Source organism: Nycticebus coucang, chromosome 1 (genome assembly GCF_027406575.1).
Source record: "Nycticebus coucang isolate mNycCou1 chromosome 1, mNycCou1.pri, whole genome shotgun sequence".
NCBI classification, from domain to species: Eukaryota; Metazoa; Chordata; class Mammalia; order Primates; family Lorisidae; genus Nycticebus; species Nycticebus coucang.
Window position 1 is genome coordinate 2867158 of NC_069780.1, and position 18930 is coordinate 2886087.

The 18930-nt window shown below is 43.0% G+C and overlaps 1 protein-coding gene across 3 annotated transcripts in view; it reads left to right on the forward strand.

Moving 5' to 3' along the window:
• Window positions 1–10264, forward strand: part of SLC4A4 (solute carrier family 4 member 4) — a 394952-nt gene extending 384688 nt beyond the window's left edge. For 2 of the 3 annotated variants that reach the window (XM_053565978.1, XM_053567426.1), the window contains exons 24-25: window positions 3700–3779; window positions 6198–10264. In XM_053565978.1, the coding sequence (XP_053421953.1) occupies window positions 3700–3779; window positions 6198–6273 (156 nt within the window). In that variant the 3' untranslated portion in view covers window positions 6274–10264. Of the gene's footprint in view, window positions 1–1669; window positions 1767–3699; window positions 3780–6197 lie in introns of all 3 variants that reach the window. The other variant, XM_053566691.1, reaches the window with a different exon arrangement.
• Window positions 10265–18930: the final 8666 nt, after the last annotated feature.

The following is an 18930-nucleotide window of genomic DNA, read 5'->3' on the forward strand; positions in this document are numbered from 1 at the left end:
TTGGGCTGGGTTGCCTGCGGATGATCCCTGCAGAGTGCAGTTGGGGTGGGTTGTCTGCGGATGATCCCTGCAGAGTGCAATTGGGGTGGGTTGTCTGCGGATGATCCTTGCAGAACACAGTTGGGCTGGGTTGTCTGTGGGATGATCCCTGCAGAATGCAGTTGGGGTGGGTTGTCTGTGGGATGGTCCCTGGAGAGTGCAGTTGGGGTAGGTTGTCTGTGGGATGGTCCCTGGAGAGTGCAGTTGGGCTGGGTTTTCTGCGGATGATCCCTGGAGAGTGCAGTTGCGCTGGGTGTCTGCGGATGATCCCTGCAGAGTGCAGTTGGGGTGGGTTGTCTGCGGATGATCCCTGGAGAGTGCAGTTGGGCTGGGTTGTCTGCGGATGATCCCTGCAGAGTGCAGTTGGGCTGGGTTGTCTGCGGATGATCCCTGCAGAGTGCAGTTGGGCTGGGTTGTCTGCGATGATCCCTGCAGAGTGCAGTTGGGCTGGGTTGTCTGCGGATGATCCCTGCAGAGTGCAGTTGGGGTGGGTTGTCTGCGGATGATCCCTGGAGAGTGCAGTTGGGGTGGGTTGTCTGTGAGGTGGTCCCTGGAGAGTGCAGTTGGGCTGGGTTGTCTGTGGGATGGTCCCTCTAGAGTGGGGTTGGGGGGTTATCATTAGGACTTCTTGTTCTCTTTCTTCTTTGTGATTTATCTTAAATCACAGGTTTGAGCCAAACTTACTTTCAATTTTATTTTCTCTAATTTGCTTACATTATCATATATCTTTGGCACAAGCAAATTAAAATGAATCATTAATCATAAAATAGCATTTGGCAGAGTAAGGCAGAGAGGTTTATTTTCAAGTATGTGGCCAGGCACAGTGGCTCTCACTTGTAATCCCAGCATTTGGGAGGCTGAGGTGGGTGGATTGTCTGAGCTCACAGGTTTGAGACCAGCCTGAGCCAGACCGAGACCTTGTCTCTTAAAAAAAAAAAATGAAAGAACGAAAGAAAAGAAAAATAGCTGGGTGTCATGGCAGGCGCCTTTAGTCCCAGCTACTTGGGAGGCTGAAGCAAGAGAATCACTTAAGCCCAAGAGTTTGGGGTTGCTGTGAGCTATGATGCCACAGCACTCTACCCAGGGTGACAAAGTGAGACTCTGTCTCAAATATATATATATTTATAATATATTTTTTTATATATTTAATATATATATATATTTGTCCAAGTCTATGTAGAGGGCTCCTTGGTAGGGGATGTTAATAGTCTTCTACTTGTTGTGGAAAGGAAGTAGGTTGTGAATTTCCTAGAGATGTAATCAGAGAGCAGTAAACAAGACTTTCGAGATTGTATTATAGTTTAGGAAGTTTCCTAGATTTAGTTTCTTTTGACTTCACACCATGCAGCAACTCAGAATGGTTTGTTGATTGAGGAGCCGGCTATGGAAAGCTTTATAGTTCAGTTTAGTGATCTTTGTTTGGTGTGGATCTACTTTTAATGGCTTAATCTCATAAACTCAGAAGAGAGGAAAACAAAATGTGAGGGGGTGAGATGGCATAGAATTTGAAAAGTTGGCTTTTGTCCTTAGTATTCTGTAGGTATAATATGAAAGGTTTGATTGATGCTGGGAGGTAGGAAAGGCTGTATAATAAAAACATTCTAAGAACTGTTGTGCATTTTTTTCACAGTCTGACTGCCCATACTCAGAAAAAGTTCCAAGTATTAAAATTCCAATGGACATCCTGGAACAGCAGCCCTTCCTAAGTGATAGCAAACCTTCTGACAGTGAGTAGAGCTAACCTCCGCTTGCTTGCTTGCCTGAATATGATTTGCACTTGCAGAGAACAAACATTAGAACTATCACTTACATTCACTATCCCGTATTTTGTCTTTTTTCTTGGTGAAGATTTATACTTAATTATTATAAAATTTCATTTTTATATACCCTAACCTTTACCCTCTCCCTTTTATTGATAACCTTTTGTATTTTTGTTTGGTCATCTTTTCTCTTCCCCCAATCACCACCAGCCTTTTTGTTTTTCAGTTGCTAAACTCGTAACCACGTTTTAACTGATTCTCCTTTTTTCTGCTGGTATTTAGGATTGCAGCTCGTAGGACCATGTCACTGTCCATTACTGTTTGTCTTCCTTAGGTTTCAACCAGTGACCATATCATCTCATAAGGGAAATGGCATCATGAGTCTCTCAGTGATCAGTTGATCAATTGTTAATACTGATAATTGGGAATGATTATATTTAATTAAACCAGCAATCATGAAATGTTAGCACTACTCTCCGGGTATAGCATGTGAGAGACATATGTTTTCTTCCTGATTTCTTCAGTATCCTTCTGTTCTTTGAACATAACCGTTGTAACTGGGCCCATCTTTCTAGGGTAGTGCCCTGGTGGCTGTGTGCAATGGTTAGGGATATGTCATTTTTTCTTTTGTAATTGAGTTAATCTGCCACTTGAAAAAGGGGAAAACCTCTGCGGAAACATAAGAAAACATTTTGAGCTTTTTCCAGGGTAAATAGCAGTTGCCTCCACCCCACTTTCCACTCTGAGTCTCCAGATGAAGAATATGTGTTTTTGATTCAGGTGCACGTCAGAGTGTATTGATCTGTTACTGGACAAAAGACAGTTGAGTTGAGACGCTTTGTTTCTGTTTTACAATGCCACCTTAACTTTAGTAGGAGGTGACCGTCACCAGGAAAAGTACAAAATGAATATGTTATTAAAAATGGGTAAATTAATCACCAGGTATTGAGTATCAAATTATCATAAAACTTAGCAGCTTAAAACAACAAATGTATTTTCTTGCAGAGAAATTACAAAGAAATGTAGGAGCATCTGATTTTGGTGTTTTCAGGCTCAGGTTCCCTTACAACATTATTATCAAGTTGCTAAGCTATCATTATGGCTCAACAAAGCCAGTGACACAGGGAGAGAAACCGGGACAAAGGGGTCAGGCTTGTATAACGGGGTCTCAGAAGTGACACATCATCACTTCTGCCTGGTCTGTTGGTCGTGAATGTGGGAAGGGATTTCACAAGGACGTCCGCACCAGGAGCCAGCTCGCTGCTGGCTCGGCCCTTCTCAGCACAATGAAAACTCTATGAAAAAAGCAAAAATACCATCACCACCCATAATTTGTGGCTTATTAGAAAAGTTTATGTGCCAGTTGTTCTTCGTCTTCTTAAAAATGCTTTAAAAGGATAAATTGTAAGTTGATATCTTAGAAGTTCACTTAAGCAAAATGCACATGATCATTTTGACTGAGATATTTTATAAGGACATGTCAGTCTTTATAATCTATCAAAGAACGGAATGGACGGAAGTGGAGTTGCAGTGTAAGTCAGTGCTCCTTTTCCCCATAAATAAAACAGCAGGCCACGTTTGTGAAGGCTGAGTGTGGGAGGAAATTGAGACAAGCCTCAGACGTTACGAAGGGAGCTGTCACCCCATAACCAGGGTTCCCGTCCCAACCATCTCACAAAGAGACAGCAGGGTCCCTCCCAAAGTAAAGGAAACCAAGTGATTTGGGCTTTGCCACACTCCTCAGAGTCTTAGCTTGAAAATGTTTATTGAAATGTCTAAACTTGCATTCTTACTCTTTCCAGTTGTGAAAAATGCATCAATTTTTGTGAAGATTTTCCTTTTCACTCTACTTTTATACTTTACTAAAGATTTACTATTAATGATTAATTTTTTTTTTCAGGAGAAAGATCACCAACATTCCTTGAACGCCACACATCTTGCTGATAAAATTCCTTTCCTTCAATCTCTCGGTTTGCCCAGGTAAAGCAGAGCCTTATCTTTCCTAACATGTTCTGAGTTCTGTGAGATGAAGCCCCACAGAATTGTAGTTGGGATGGGTTATCTGTGGGATGATCACCCACAGCAGTGTGTTGAGGTGGGTTGTCTGCGGGATGATCACCCACAGCAGTGTGGTTGGTGTGGGTTGTCTGTGGGATGATCGTCCACAGCAGTGTGGTTGGCGTGGGTTGTCTGTGGGATGATCACCCATAGCAGTGTGTTGGGGTGGGTTGTCTGCGGGATGATCACCCACAGCAGTGTGGTTGGCGTGGGTTGTCTGTGGGATGATCACCTGCAGCAGTGTGGTTGGCGTGGGTTGTCTGTGGGATGATCACCCGCAGCAGTGTGGTTGGCGTGGGTTGTCTGTGGGATGATCATCAGCAGTGTGGTTGGTGTGGGTTGTCTGCGGGATGATCACCCACAGCAGTGTGGTTGGCGTGGGTTGTCTGTGGGATGATCACCTGCAGCAGTGTGGTTGGCGTGGGTTGTCTGTGGGATGATCACCCGCAGCAGTGTGGTTGGCGTGGGTTGTCTGTGGGATGATCATCAGCAGTGTGGTTGGTGTGGGTTGTCTGCGGGATGATCACCCGCAGCAGTGTGGTTGGCGTAGGTTGTCTGTGGGATGATCATCAGCAGTGTGGTTGGTGTGGGTTGTCTGCGGGATGATCATCAGCAGTGTGGTTGGCGTGGGTTGTCTGTGGGATGATCACCTGCAGCAGGGTGGTTGGCGTGGGTTGTCTGTGGGATGATCACCCACAGCAGTGTGGTTGGCATGGGTTGTCTGTGGGATGATCATCAGCAGTATGGTTGGTGTGAGTTGTCTGTGGGATGATCACCCGCAGCAGTGTGGTTGGTGTGGGTTGTCTGCGGGATGATCACCCGCAGCAGTGTGGTTGGCGTGGGTTGTCTGTGGGATGATCATCAGCAGTGTGGTTGGCGTGGGTTGTCTGTGGGATGATCACCGCAGCAGTGTGGTTGGCGTGGGTTGTCTGCGGGATGATCATCAGCAGTGTGGTTGGCGTGGGTTGTCTGTGGGATGATCACCCACAGCAGTGTAGTTGGCGTGGGTTGTCTGCGGGATGATCACCCACAGCAGTGTGTTGGGGTGGGTTGTCTGTGGGATGATCACCCGCAGCAGTGTGGTTGGCGTGGGTTGTCTGCGGGATGATCACCCACAGCAGTGTGGTTGGTGTGGGTTGTCTGCGGGATGATCACCCACAGCAGTGTGTTGGCGTGGGTTGTCTGTGGGATGATCACCCGCAGCAGTGTGGTTGGTGTGGGTTGTCTGCGGGATGATCACCCACAGCAGTGTGTTGGGGTGGGTTGTCTGCGGGATGATCACCCACAGCAGTGTGGTTGGTGTGGGTTGTCTGCGGGATGATCACCCACAGCAGTGTGTTGGGGTGGGTTGTCTGTGGGATGATCACCCGCAGCAGTGTGGTTGGCGTGGGTTGTCTGCGGGATGATCACCCACAGCAGTGTGGTTGGTGTGGGTTGTCTGCGGGATGATCACCCACAGCAGTGTGTTGGCGTGGGTTGTCTGTGGGATGATCCCTGCAGAGTGGAGTTGGGGATTAGGGTTAGGACTTCTTGTTCTCCTTCTTCATTGTGATTTATCTTAAATAAATTACCCAGTGACCAAATCTTGTCCCACATTTTACTGGTAAAATCCTAAGAGACCTACTTACTATTAGAATAAATGGAATCTTTCAATAAGTTTATGTTGAAGCTAGAGCTCCACCATCAGCCTCCGGAGTTTCAGCACCATCCCTGTTTTAAAAGGGGGACTGGTGTTTCCTGGCGGCTCCACTGTCGCAGTTTCCATCCCTCTTAACACATCTCTAGAGCAGTGGTTTTCAGTTGGTGTGCCACTAAAACTTTTAAACACCATTAATTAAATTATTTTCTAAACTTTTACTTTTTATCAACATAATTAGTGTATCGTGGAACTGTAGGTTCAGGGTGTGCTGTGAGATGAGAAGGTTGAAAACTCTGCTCTAAAGATTTCAGATGTGACTCGATTCTCAAGAGTGAGGTCTCTGAATATTTCGTCATGTCAGTCTTTTTTAAATTTCTGATGGCATTACCCACCTGGTAGTCCCCTTTTTGGGAGGACAGGAGTTGTTTTGTTTAGGTATGAGATCTTATAAAATTCTTAAATTCTTATTTCATTGGTGCCTTATTTCGAGAAATTCAAGCAAAATTCCATTGGGTGTTAGTTTTTAACACGAGGAGGAGATAAGTGTGGAGGAGAACAAGGATGACGCCTTTGACCTCTGATGGCACTTGATGCCATCTTGATGATGACACTTGATAGATGATGAAATAAACCTCATTTACTTAACTGTTTCTTTTCTTTCTCTTGTTTTAATTTTATTTCATTTTTTAATTTTTCTCCAGTCCTCCTAGAACTCCAGTAAAAGTTGTGCCTCAAATGAGACTAGAACTTGAGCCTGAAGACAGTGATTATTTCTGAGGAGCAGGGAACAGAAACTACATTGTAATGTGTTTGTCTTTCTTCAAACTGAGTTTTGTTGTTAATATTCTTGGGGGTTTTGTTGGCTGTTTATTTTTTAACTTTTGTCTTGTCTCAGTTCTTGGTCACTGGCCAAATAATGTAGCGCTCTCTCTGCTTCTCTCCTGCATAGGTAAAATCAATACAGTACAGCACACTGTTCCTTAAAAACACAACCGAGGAATCCCGTTTTTGTTCTTAAACTTGCACATGCGTCCTCTGACAAACCAAATTCCTGAGTCACTTAAGACAGGCACAGACCCTACCCTTTTCCTCTATTAATCAGAGGACAGAAGTATTAAAGATTTTACAAACACCTGTTATTTGTAGCTTTGGAGCTGTGCTGACTGGCCCATCTCTGTCTGGTAGCACAAGCCTTGACCTCCAGGCAGAGACCTTCCCCACGGAGGACTGGAAAAGTGCTGCTGTTCTAACCTGCTTTTGCTTGCAAACCCTACCTTATGTTATCCACGGATGTAAAACTAAAGGTACTTCATCCCTGTAGAGAAACCCTTGCCGTCACTGCAGCCAGTGCTGGCGTGTCCCTTTTTCCTATGCAACTTTTTTTAACCCTTTAATGAACTTATCTGTTGAGTACATTGAAGAAAATTTTTCTTCCTAGATTTTGTTGTTTAAATTATGGGGCCTAACCTGCAACTTATTTTTTTGTCAATTTTTAAAACTTTTTTTTTAATTACTGTAAAGAAAATGAATTTTTTCCTGCAGCAGGAAACATAGTTTTGAGTAGTTCTACCTCTTATTTGTAGCTGCCAGGCTTTCTGTAAAAATTGTATTGTATATGACGTGATTTTTACACACACAGACACAAACACAAATACGCAATCTCTGGGGTAAGCCAGAAGGCAAGATCAGATTCTAAACACCATGTTTCAAAGCATCCATTTTTCTCTTTCTTTAAAAAGTATTTAACTGTTCTATGAAGGAAATGGAGGGAGATGGGAGAAACTCCCATGCAGTGGAGTGACGGATGTCTTAATGACGGTGACATCTGTGCAGTGTTGACTGCCACCTCGTCGCTGTCCTGTGCAGTATTATTAGACAAGGTTTCACTTTGAGGTGTTTGTGTGTCTGTGGGTGTGTGTGTGGCTGGTGCATACATGCCTGAGTGACAGCAGGCAAAGGGCAAAGTCACTAAGTCTGTTGTGCCAGTTTTCATAAAACCCAAACCACATATGAAAAATCACCAGAGGGCCAAGCAGTTTACCGTTATGCAAATGAGAGTTAATCTATCTTATTGCACAGATTATCAGTCACCATTATTGACACAATGGCTCATATTGTAGGAATGGTAATGGCCAATCCACGTATCCATAAAGAGTCACATCTGGAATGTGGACCGATCTGGGAGGTGGATGTGTTCACTCTTAACACTACTAATAGTGCTCCCATATGTTTTTTTAGGATGCAAAGGCAGTTCTTCAAGACTGGAACATTTGTGTATATATACGTGTGTGTGTATTTAAAGCACCATGTTGAAAATTAGACCTTTATTAACCAAATTTACCATGGTATTTAAATGTACGGATGCACAGCATGTGTTTGTGATGTATGTTAAAAATAACTTTTTAAACATTGAATCTGTAATCTTGAGTTCATATAACCACCATGGGAATACATCCCAACTCTCTGGTTGGAGGAGCACCACAATCAGAATGAAACCGTTTGTTTCGCTTTTATGATATAGATGTACTGATTTTTATATTAATTAAATTGTAAATCTGTCCTCTTGACATTTTGATTATAAAACGTTTATTATCCAGAGTTAGCTCTTAGTTTTATAGTATCTGATAATCATAACAATTTTAATTTTACACAAATTAGATATAAATGACCCTAAGTTTTTCATTAAAATGGTAGTGGGAAATTACATTCTATTGTGTTAAAAATCTCACATGCTAAATTTTGGCATCACATTTGTATTTAGAGCTATCCTTAAGGTGATTATTCTATATTATCTAGTTTTCTGATTCTCTGATACAGAACTATATGAGAACATTGCCCCTTTTTTACTGATAGAAACATCAATAAAATGATTTAAAACCATGCATAATAAATGCAGCCTAACCTCTAATCTTGTTAAATTAAAGACATTTATCGTTTTCTGATCACACATTAAGTATTTGCAGATTTTTGCCCCCTCCAGACCTTTCAGAGAAACCCTGAAGCGACTTACCTCTCCCTAAACCCACTTTCGGATCCACAGTCTATGACCGAAGGCTGCTGGTCATGCTATGAACATGCAATAGTCCCTTACAGTTGCTAACTAAATGGGTAACATCTGACCCTCTCAGTGTTTGCTGCAACCCCAGGAAGTTTTTTAAAAGAATCATTCCTTTCAAAGGAACAGACGTAGTTACCAAGCTAACAAGCAAAACCTGGAGTGCACACAGAGCCTCCAGTCACGTGTATTTTAACTGATTTGCTTGTTGACAAAGAACTGGCCAGATTTGGGGGTGGTTTTGTTTCTATGTAAACTGGACACAAATTACAACAGTAAATTTTTTGTAAAGTATTTCTCCCTTAAACTCTGGTAAGAATTCAGAGGTAAAGATTCGAGTTGCTGGAAGTAAAGGCCGAGTGCATACAGAGCTGCCAGCCAGAGTCCTTCTCAGGTTGTGGAAGCTCATGGTTGGAGGAACGAAGCCTGTCAGGGGGCATAAACGCCTGTTGGGGAGAACATGCCTTGGAAACACTGTTCTCCTGTGAGAGTTCACTCTCCTCTAACCTGTGAAAGGAGTCTCGTGCTACGTTTTCTCTGCTCCTTCCAGTCAGGGTTGGGGAGGAGGATGGGGGGGCTTACTGGCTTCAGAGGCAAGAGAGCAAAACCCTCCTCCCTGGCCCACTGCAGGAAGGGGGGAAGTGACTGTGGGCTGTGGCGACTCAGTGTGATTGATGCTCACGCAGGTGCACCGGCCACACACAGCCATCTTTTATCAGCTATATATGTTGATGCTTGAGAGAGAATGATTGTCTTCCAAGTTTTTTGGTTCTTTTTTTAAAAACTATGTTAAAGTACTTGAAATGTATTGACTGCTGACTATCTTTTAAAAATGAAACAAAATCATTTGAATTGTATTACGGAGGTTGGCATTGTTCAGGGTGGGACAAAGCTTTCTTCAAACCTTTTCATACCACTTAATGATTTTGGTGCAGGAACCTGAGATTTTCTCATTCATTTCCCACGACAGTTAACATCTGCTCTCCACAGCGTGAGCACGTAGCCCAGGGCACCGCTGAGTACAATCCCGTGACCTCTTTATAGCTCTTCACATTCTGAAGGGCCTTGGGAATTTTCAGATGATGATTACATTGAGCTTCATTGCAGCCTGAAATTAAAAAATACAAAAGGTTTTGTAATGTATGTGAATAGTCAAGTTGCATTTTGACCAGAAATTGCTTGGCTCATTTCATTGTGTTCTATGGGCACTTACAGAAATCAAGAATGTTGTTTCCTAGACAAATGTTGCAACTCAGGGCTAAAGTCATCCGGTGAAACTTTTAGAGCCAGAAGTCACTTTGTCCCAGTCCTGCCATGTGAAGGGTGAATAGCCGCCTCTTTCTAGCCGTTTTCATGGCTGGTACGTATTCGTACACATTACTTTTCAGAATCAATACGCACTTTCAGATATTCTTATTTTTATTCTCTTAAGTCTTTATTAACTTCGGAGAACTGATGCATCTTTTTATTTTAAATGAAGTAGATCAACATGGTGGAACAAAATGATAAAGAACAGAAAACATTTCAATATATTACTAATAATTTTTCCAATATAAAACCTAAAATTCCTATCACATTATAGTATTTTACAGTTTTATGAAGCTTTCTATTGTGACTTTTATGGAATTAAGAAATGAAGAAGATGAGATATTTTAGCATTTATATTTTTCAAAATTATATGTATACTTAAAATAAAGTAACTTTATGCATTTATGAGTGTCGTGTGCTTCTGTTGCTTTACCGCATGGGTGTAGCAGGGAAGCCAGGCTGGTAGTCGGCATCCCTGTCCATCGATGCCTCAGTCCCCTCGGGAGGATGAGATGAGTGTCCAAGTCATGTAAAATAAGAGATCATGGCAATTTCCATTTAAAGATTAATGAAGTGCTAGTGAATTCAAAGCAAGAGAAAATATGTCCATTCAAGAACAACAGGAACAACGTATTGTCATTCTTCTTTTATGAAATTACTAAAAATACCATTTTCTTGAATCCAGGTTGATGTGTACAATTAATTTTAAAAGCAAAATAACTCCTGCTAAATATGATAAACACTTAATAAAAAATAATTCTTCAAGTGAACAAAATCCCGGGATGGTTTTCCAAGAGGACACAGTGCATCCACTTTTCCTGGGCTATCCAGGCTCTGTGTAATATTGAAACTCTCCAGGAAACTTCATGTCAGCCTTAAGTTATGATCAGAGTGGTGGTAGTGGGTGGATGGAAAGCAAATAACAAGAAGAATAAGTGGCAGTAAAAAGTTACATCAGAAAAACAAAAATAAGGAGGAATGGCTGCAATCCTTGTACCTGGAAAATTAACAGATAAGTGACAACTCTGAGCATCTGGGTGCAGGGCTGGGGGTGGGGATAATGGGCAGCAGTAGGATTGAGGTTGATCGCTGAGCTGGAAAAAAGCCGTAGCTACATGCAGAATAGATCATAATGTGAAAGAATTTGACTAATTCTTCAACTACACAGACAAGTCATTAACTATTGCCATGAATAACAATAACTGAGTCAAGAAGTTTGGATCAAATTATATTTAGTATATTATGAGAAAGAATATACTTCTGCATGGAGTTTTGCATTTCGGCAACTCTGTAAGGCTACTTGGCCTCCCTGACACACCAGGTAACTGGGGAGCACAAAACGTCTGTCTCGGGCTCTGGGCACCACGGCTTGAGCACTTTTAACCTGGGAGAAGAGCTCAAATTCTCACGTTGTTTATGCTTATTTTATTCAAAATGTTGATAAGATACATCATCTATACATTTCTCAGCACATAAGAAATGGGAAACAAAAGAGAAAACTATTAGTAGGACAGATAAATGTGCAAGCACTAAAGCTTAGTCCTGGTTGAGAAGCAAGAAGACACAGGAAACTGAAAAATATACTCCAGTAGTTAAGAATGTGATTGTTTAATACAAAGGCCAGGGTACCACAGCAGGTCTTAAAAGTAAAACGCATTGATTTTGTATCAATTAAGTGATTGAACAGATGATTTGGGGCCATCAAGATAATATGAAACCATCTTCTATTTTTGTTCATTAATATATAAACATAGGGGCGGCGCCTGTGGCTCAGTGAGTAGGGCGCCAGCCCCATATACCGAGGGTGGCAGGTTCAAACCCGGCCCCGGCCAAACTGCAACCAAAAAATAGCCGGGCGTTGTGGCGGGCACCTGTAGTCCCAGCTACTCGGGAGGCTGAGGCAAGAGAGTCGCTTAAGCCCAGGAGTTGGAGGTTGCTGTAAGCTGTGTGAGGCCACGGCACTCTACCGAGGGCCATAAAGTGAGACTCTGTCTCTACAAAAAATATATATATATATATTATAAACACAGAATGAAGTAGTTGTAGGAGAACTGAACCTAAGACCTGAATCCTGGCTTCAGGCACCTCCTGCCAAGTGTGAAGAGACACACAGAGAAAACAGCGCGGTCAAAGCTTGTTGGGGACAGGGACGGAAGCTGGCGCTGGGCACAGTGGACGTCCAAGTGGGTCCGTGGGACCCTTCCTTCAGCGCAGAGATTTTACCTGACATTAAAGGGCAGTGTCAACCCATTAAGGGATTTCAGAAGGGAAACAATCAGCCCAGAAAGAGGACTAGATTGGCGAGTTGCTGGACAGAGGCAGGGTGATGAGTGGAAACCACTGCGATGATCCAAATGAGGGGACACAGGTGGGCTGGTCCAGCGCTGAGCTTCACCGGACAGGTGCATCAGATCCATAATGGAGCTCCAGACACTTCAGTATCGCGGGTTTTCTCATATGTATATGAGAAAACATACATGTATATATGTATGCTTAAATCGTCTTAGCATTTTTCATGCCTTTTTTCTTCCTCAAACACACACCAGCATTTCAAAGTCCTTCCTGTCTCCCTTCCTCTCCTTGACCTGTTTCCTGTTGGTATTCTTCCAGACTCTGCTGGAGGCCTATTCCCCACTCCTCTTGTTCTTACACTGCGTTCTCCCTGTTCCCCTGGCTTCAAATAGCATCTGCACACTGACAGCGTCCACATCTATACGTTCTGTCCAGAGCTCTCTCCCGAGCTTCCACCTTCTATATGCAACTGATTTCAGAGCATTTGGACCTGAGGGCTATGTGTTCACATGCCCACCAGGCTTGCCCACCTGCCCCATGGAAGCGCTCTCCTGTTCCTGGCATCAGAAAGATGCCGCCAGCCAGGGAGTCGGTCAGACCAGGTGCCTGAATGCCATCCTTCATTCCCACTTGCTTTTTATTTTACGCTTTCAATGAACCATTAGTTCTACTTTAGCTCCTTAGTGGATCTAGATGGTCACTTTTCTGTAACTATCTTCATGACCCCTGCACTAGCGTAGATGCCTCTGTCTGTCACTGGGTTACTGAGATAGCCTCTCACTAGTGGCTGTGCCTCCGGTTCACCTGAAGTATAAACTCCCTCCCCGGGTTCCAGGATTTCTTTTTAATGAAAAATTGATTTCTGTACAGTCTTCTCCTTTCCAAAACTACATTAAAATGAGTCTTATAAAACATCATGAAAGGGGTGCTTAGGGGGTCCAGAGATTCCCACAATGTTCTGAGTAATGACAGGCAAATGGCAATCTGGGTGATGGAGTGGACTATGGCGCAGACCCTGCAACGTGGGCTCAGAGAAGCCCTGATGACGCCAGGAGGGTCACACCAAGGCTTGAGCTGCCAGACAGAATAGTCAGGCTGGCTGAGAAAGGGCATCAATAGGATGTGTGCACTGCAAGTCCCCATATCCATGGGACACGTTCCAAGACCCCCAGTGCTGGCCTCCAACCATGGAGGGTGCTGAGCCCGGCACACACAGTTTTCTCCTATACATACAGATGGTAAAGTTTGATTTATAAATTAAGCACAGTAAGAGATTAACAATAATAACAATCATGAAATAGAGTAGTTCTAACAATATGGCAGCATCACTGCTCTTGAGCTCTAGGTCCATTATTAGGGAGAATAAGGGTCACTTGAACACAAGCACTGTGGTGCCCTGGCGGTCAGCCTGCTACCTGAGAAGGCCTCTGAGTGACGGCAGGATGGCAGCCTGGGAGGCAGGGACATGCTGGAAAAATGGATAGTGTGATTCACGTCTCATGCAGGGAAGTGGAACAGCATAGGATTTCAGTGTACTCCTCAGAATGGCATGCAGTTTTTAAATTATGAATTATATATTTCTGGAATTTAATATTTCTGGACTGCAGCTGACTGTGGGTGACTGAAACCTCAGAGAGCAAACCCTGGCTCAGGGAGCAGGCCTGTGCATTCAGCCCTACCCACTGCTTGTCGGTCAGCCTAACGCAGCTGTCTCCCCTGGTGAGAGTAAGGGGGCCTTCTCTAAGACGACTGAGCAAACTGTCTTGGGAGAAACTAACCCCTCCGTGAAACATCTCTCCTCCTCTGACGTTAATGACAGGTTACTATTCCATGTACCTAGTCAAGACCGGAGAAGCTGTTGGCAGGATTTGCCCACAGACACAGCCTCCCTCCCATGCTAACGTGTGCAGATCTGTGTAGGCAATAATATCACAGAACACGGGAGGGAACTCTGTAAGTGTTACTGAGGATGACAGATGAGCAGAAAAACATAAACTATGAAAACAAATATCACAGAGACAGGAAGATGACTCTAACAATCATTTTAATTTGTTCTATATTTGAGAAACCATGACCTGTGTACACTTTGAGCAGGATGATTTTTAAAAGGACAATTATAACATGAAAGAGAACTTGACAATTAAAAATAACAATTCTAAAATTTTTAAAGCTTAATGAATAGTTGGAAAATAAAATTTATGTAAGGTCCCAAAATACAGATGCAAAAATTTTTTGAAGAAAAGAGAACGAGAAAAAGGAAATGAGGAAACAATGTACAAGAAACGGTACACGGTGTTAATATAGGTGACCCGATGTTCAACTCAGAAGATTCTCATAGGAGAGTTCAGGGAAAGTGGAAGGGATGATATTTTCTATAAAATAGTAAAGTTTCTCAGTGATGAAGGGAGAGGCATATCTTCAGACACAAATCTGAGTGCCTGGAATAATAATTATAAGATACACTCATAGCACTATGAATTTCAGAAATTTCAGAATAAAATTTCTAAAAATAACATCTATTACCAAGGTGGTAATAGTCTTTCAATGGCAAAATTGGGTGCTAGCAGATATTAGCGTAATATCTGAAAAATTCTGGAAGAAAATCATTTTAAACCTAAACTTCTAGAACCAACCAACCTATCAATCAATCACATCGTAGAATAAAATATACAGTGTTTAAAATCTGCAAATTCGTGAGGTTCATCTTCCACTCGCCTGTTCTTATGACATTACTCAAGAATGTGCCTCACTATGAGAGAGTTAACTGAGATCAAGAGTTCAGGTCACACAGCTATTGATTCAACCTTGTTGAACAGCAGCGTCTAGAAGAGTAGCTATATGTCAGGCCCAGAGAGCAATCAGTGAAAACTGAATCAGGGGCCAGGTGTGGTGACTTGCTCCTGTAATCTTCGCACTCTGCCACTATTGCTTGAGGTCAGAATTTTGAGACCAGCCTGAGCATCTCTACCAAAAACAGGAAAAATTAGACAGGTGCAGTGGCTCATAACTATAGTCCCAGCTACTTCAGAAGCTGAGGAAGGATGATCGCTGGAGCCAAAACTAAATTAGGAAAACAGAGGACTTGGAATAGGACAGGAAAAAAATACCTCCATGAAATGAGTGAAAATTTGGAGAACTTGAATATATGATAAAGGCATTGTTCATAGGTAATTAGAAGATTCTGTAGGAACAAAAGGTTGTACAAAGGTTCAGTGCCTATGGCTCAGTGGGTAGGGCGCTGGCCCCATATACCAAGGGCGGTGGGTTCAAACCTGGCTCCTACCAAACTGCAACAAAAAATAGCTGGGCGTTGTGGCGGGCACCTGTAGTCCCAGCTACTTGGGAGGCTGAGGCAAGAAAATTGCCTAAGCTCAGGAGTTGGAGGTTGCTGTGAGCTGTGTAACGCCACCGCACTCTACAGAGGACCATAAAGTGAGACTCTGTCTCTACAAAAAAAAAATGTTGTACAAGGAATTTGTGACTCAAATATTATGAAATCAATTCAAACTGGAGTTAGAGTAATAGAAGTTGCTAAAATTCAAGGAAAAGAGTGTGTTGGATTCTAATAATGAATGAGAATCTGGAAGATATTGAGGCTACTGCAAAGAAAGTGTGCGTTTACTTTCTCAAAAAGAAAGCAAATGCAGTGGCGCCTGTGGCTCAAAGGAGTAGGGTGCCGGCCCCATATGCCAGAGGTGGGTTCAAACTCAGCCCTGGCCAAAAATTGCAAAAAAAAAAAAAAAAAGAAGAAGAAAGAAAAAGAAAGCAAATGCAATCAGAAATTCCAGGAAAAATAATAAATACCATATGAGCAGTAAGACTTCAAATATGAAGTAGACTTAAGTTGGAGCTATTGATGGAGTGTAAGAAAAGAGAATTTACTTAAACTTGAGATTGTCTTTTGAGAGGCTCGGGTGTAATTATGTGGGATCTGTAATTATAACCCACTACTTGGTCCTACTAGAATATTAGCATAGTCATAATATTAACATAGCCATTATTATAGAAACATAATTTTTTTGTTTCAGCATTCAGTGTCAATCAACAGACATGGCACAGAATATTTAAAAATATTAGGGAACTGAACATAAATGATACTACTACCTTTGATAATGTAAGAAGCAGCTGCCAGAAGGTTGGGAAGTAGAAATGCGTGTTCAGTCATCAAACCGGAGCAGAGAGAAGCTGGGAGACGGGCAGAGGGCTTGGTCTTTGTCTACCTTATGCCTCACTGGGCGGGTTTGAATTACCTGCTCACACTCAGATCAATTACTGTCTTGATGGAAATTTAATGAGCATCTCCTGGGACCCGTTTGGGGTTGGGGTATCCCACTCCACGACCTCAACAAGTTGGGGCGTGGGGCGAATGGATGCTGAAAGGAGAAATAGCAACATGATACTAAATTCCGTCTGTTCTGAAAGCAAGCGCTCTTCAGTCTCTGGAATGCTTTGTCCTCTTTTACCGCATTTGACCTGACCTTGTACCTCAGGCTATCCTGGTTAAAATTTAGCCTAGTTAGGATATTTCAAATATTGAGATTTAGGAGTAAAATCGTCAAGGGGAGGCATCAGTCAAGCATTGGCAGAGTGGGGCTTCGGTGATTAAGTCACACAACTGACAGACACAATGCTGACTGTGGGCAGAACTACAGGGAACTATGAATTAGTGGATTAGTGACTTTACAGATGCTGTTTTTAAAGGATCAAGTGTTTGACGGGTGAGACAGTGATCAGATGCTATGATTAGAAAAGTGATGAGTAAACTGTTGATACCATGGTACCTCTCCTTATACTAAATACGTCATTTGATACAGAATGTATCTTTTTCTACAGTGCTTTCAGAATATCCTGCATTATCCATTCACATTCATTATGAATACAAGTTAAGATTATGTCCATTTTCATACTGTATCACATGAGAGGAGAAGTCTGTCCTTCCCCTAACAGCATGCAGTGTGACGCTCGGGTCACGTGAGTGTAGATCTCTGTGACGACAGCACCAGCAGCCTGCGCATTCTTTGGGTATAATGCATGAGAAGTCAAACGTATTTCAAAGATTCGGAACAATGTAGTGTGTGAATTAAATGGAAGGAAGTCAGCTCAGTGGTTAAGTATCGAGGCTCTGGAGTCAGCTTTGAATCCCGGCCTTACAAACCCTTCTGAGTCTCAATTTCCCCTCTGACCAGAGAGCAGTAACAGTGCAGCATCCGTCTCTTAAAGCAGCTGTAATGAGGAATGAGCACATTCACATGAGGTGGCCAGTATACCATTTACCAAAATATACCCCTTTAAGTCATATTTCACCAAACAAAATAATATGTGTATACCAATCTGCATAAATCCTAGGATAAATGTTGCATTTCCATGATTATTCCATGATTATTAAAAAGCAGCTTTCAAGCAAATTAATACTTAAGATTTTCATGGAGCACTAAACTACTTGAATACTAATTGCTTTCAAACATTCAAAAGCACTTTCAGAGTAACTATCCCCATAGAAAGAGTTATTAGACTAATTATAAAACTCCCGTTTGTTATATTCTCTGAAAACCTCTTGTGAACATTTAACAACCACTCATACAACCTTACTCTGTAGTAGGCGATATTCCATGTACCTTACAAATATTAATTTATCTTTGTGACAGCCCCAGGAGAAAGGTCTATCATTACTCCTATTTTAGGGCGGAGAGGTCGGTGACTTTCCCATGGTAACTGTACGGTATATCCCGGCACCTGTGGACCGAGGCTGCCATTCAAGGTGTGTTGGCTGCTGACGGGCACAGATGAGTCTCCCCACCAGAAATTTCTGTGGGCCAAAGCTTCACCCAAGGTTACTCTCCTCCCTCGGGAGCAATCCATACCCAGCACCCTGTGCTTCAATCCAGGACATCTCTGAAAGGCCCTGCCAGCTCCAGAGCCCCTCATGGGACCAGCTGAAGCCCTGTGGCAGCCACGTCACAGCTCTCCCTTCCCTTGAACTCAACCCTGTGCCCTTGTATCCTCAACAGTGCTGACCCTAGAGCACTCTCCCATCAGCCCCCAGCATGGAGGAGTCTGCCCCATCTGCTTCCTGGAAGCCGACTTTCCTCTGCCACAGAGCTCACAATGGGGGGTGGCCCCGGCAGGCTGCCCCGGGTCTGCACCACGCCCAGGGCTTTCCTGTGCACCCCCAATAATGCATTTCAGGAGTGTGCTTTGGAAAGTAAAGATTTTCACTTCATTATGTAAAACACATTTTTCAGTAATGCAGCCCTCCTCCCCATTTGCCCAGATTAGCAAGTTTGTTGCTAGTGCCTTTTCTGGAGAAATGTTCTGAGACTTTTTAGTTCTGGAGTATCCTAGGTTCTGCTACAGCCACAAGCCGGTGTATTCAGGGGATGGCTGTCAGACTGGGGTAGTAAATACAAAGTTTTACTTTTATTGTTGGCTTAGAAACCAATAAATAAGGAAACCAGTTCTACAATAGTCTTCCTCAAATCCTTGTAGTTGCTCAAGCCTTCTGAGTTTCTGTGATACCCTGAGAGGAGCAGGGTTTCCAGCTGAAAACAAGGACAGGTTACGCTGATGAAGAAACATCTAATTCCTTCTAATCCGTTAAAGGAGGTTTTTCGTGATCTCCCGGGCAGCTCTCTAGGAACACATCCTGTTCTGAAGCACAAGTGGGACTCTGCTGTCTCGACTTCCCCATTCACCCCTGACAGTGACACCGACCGTGGTGGGGTCGTGAGAAAGTTAGAAAGCAGCTCCTTCTCCCACCGTGTTCAAGCTCTTACTCTTGT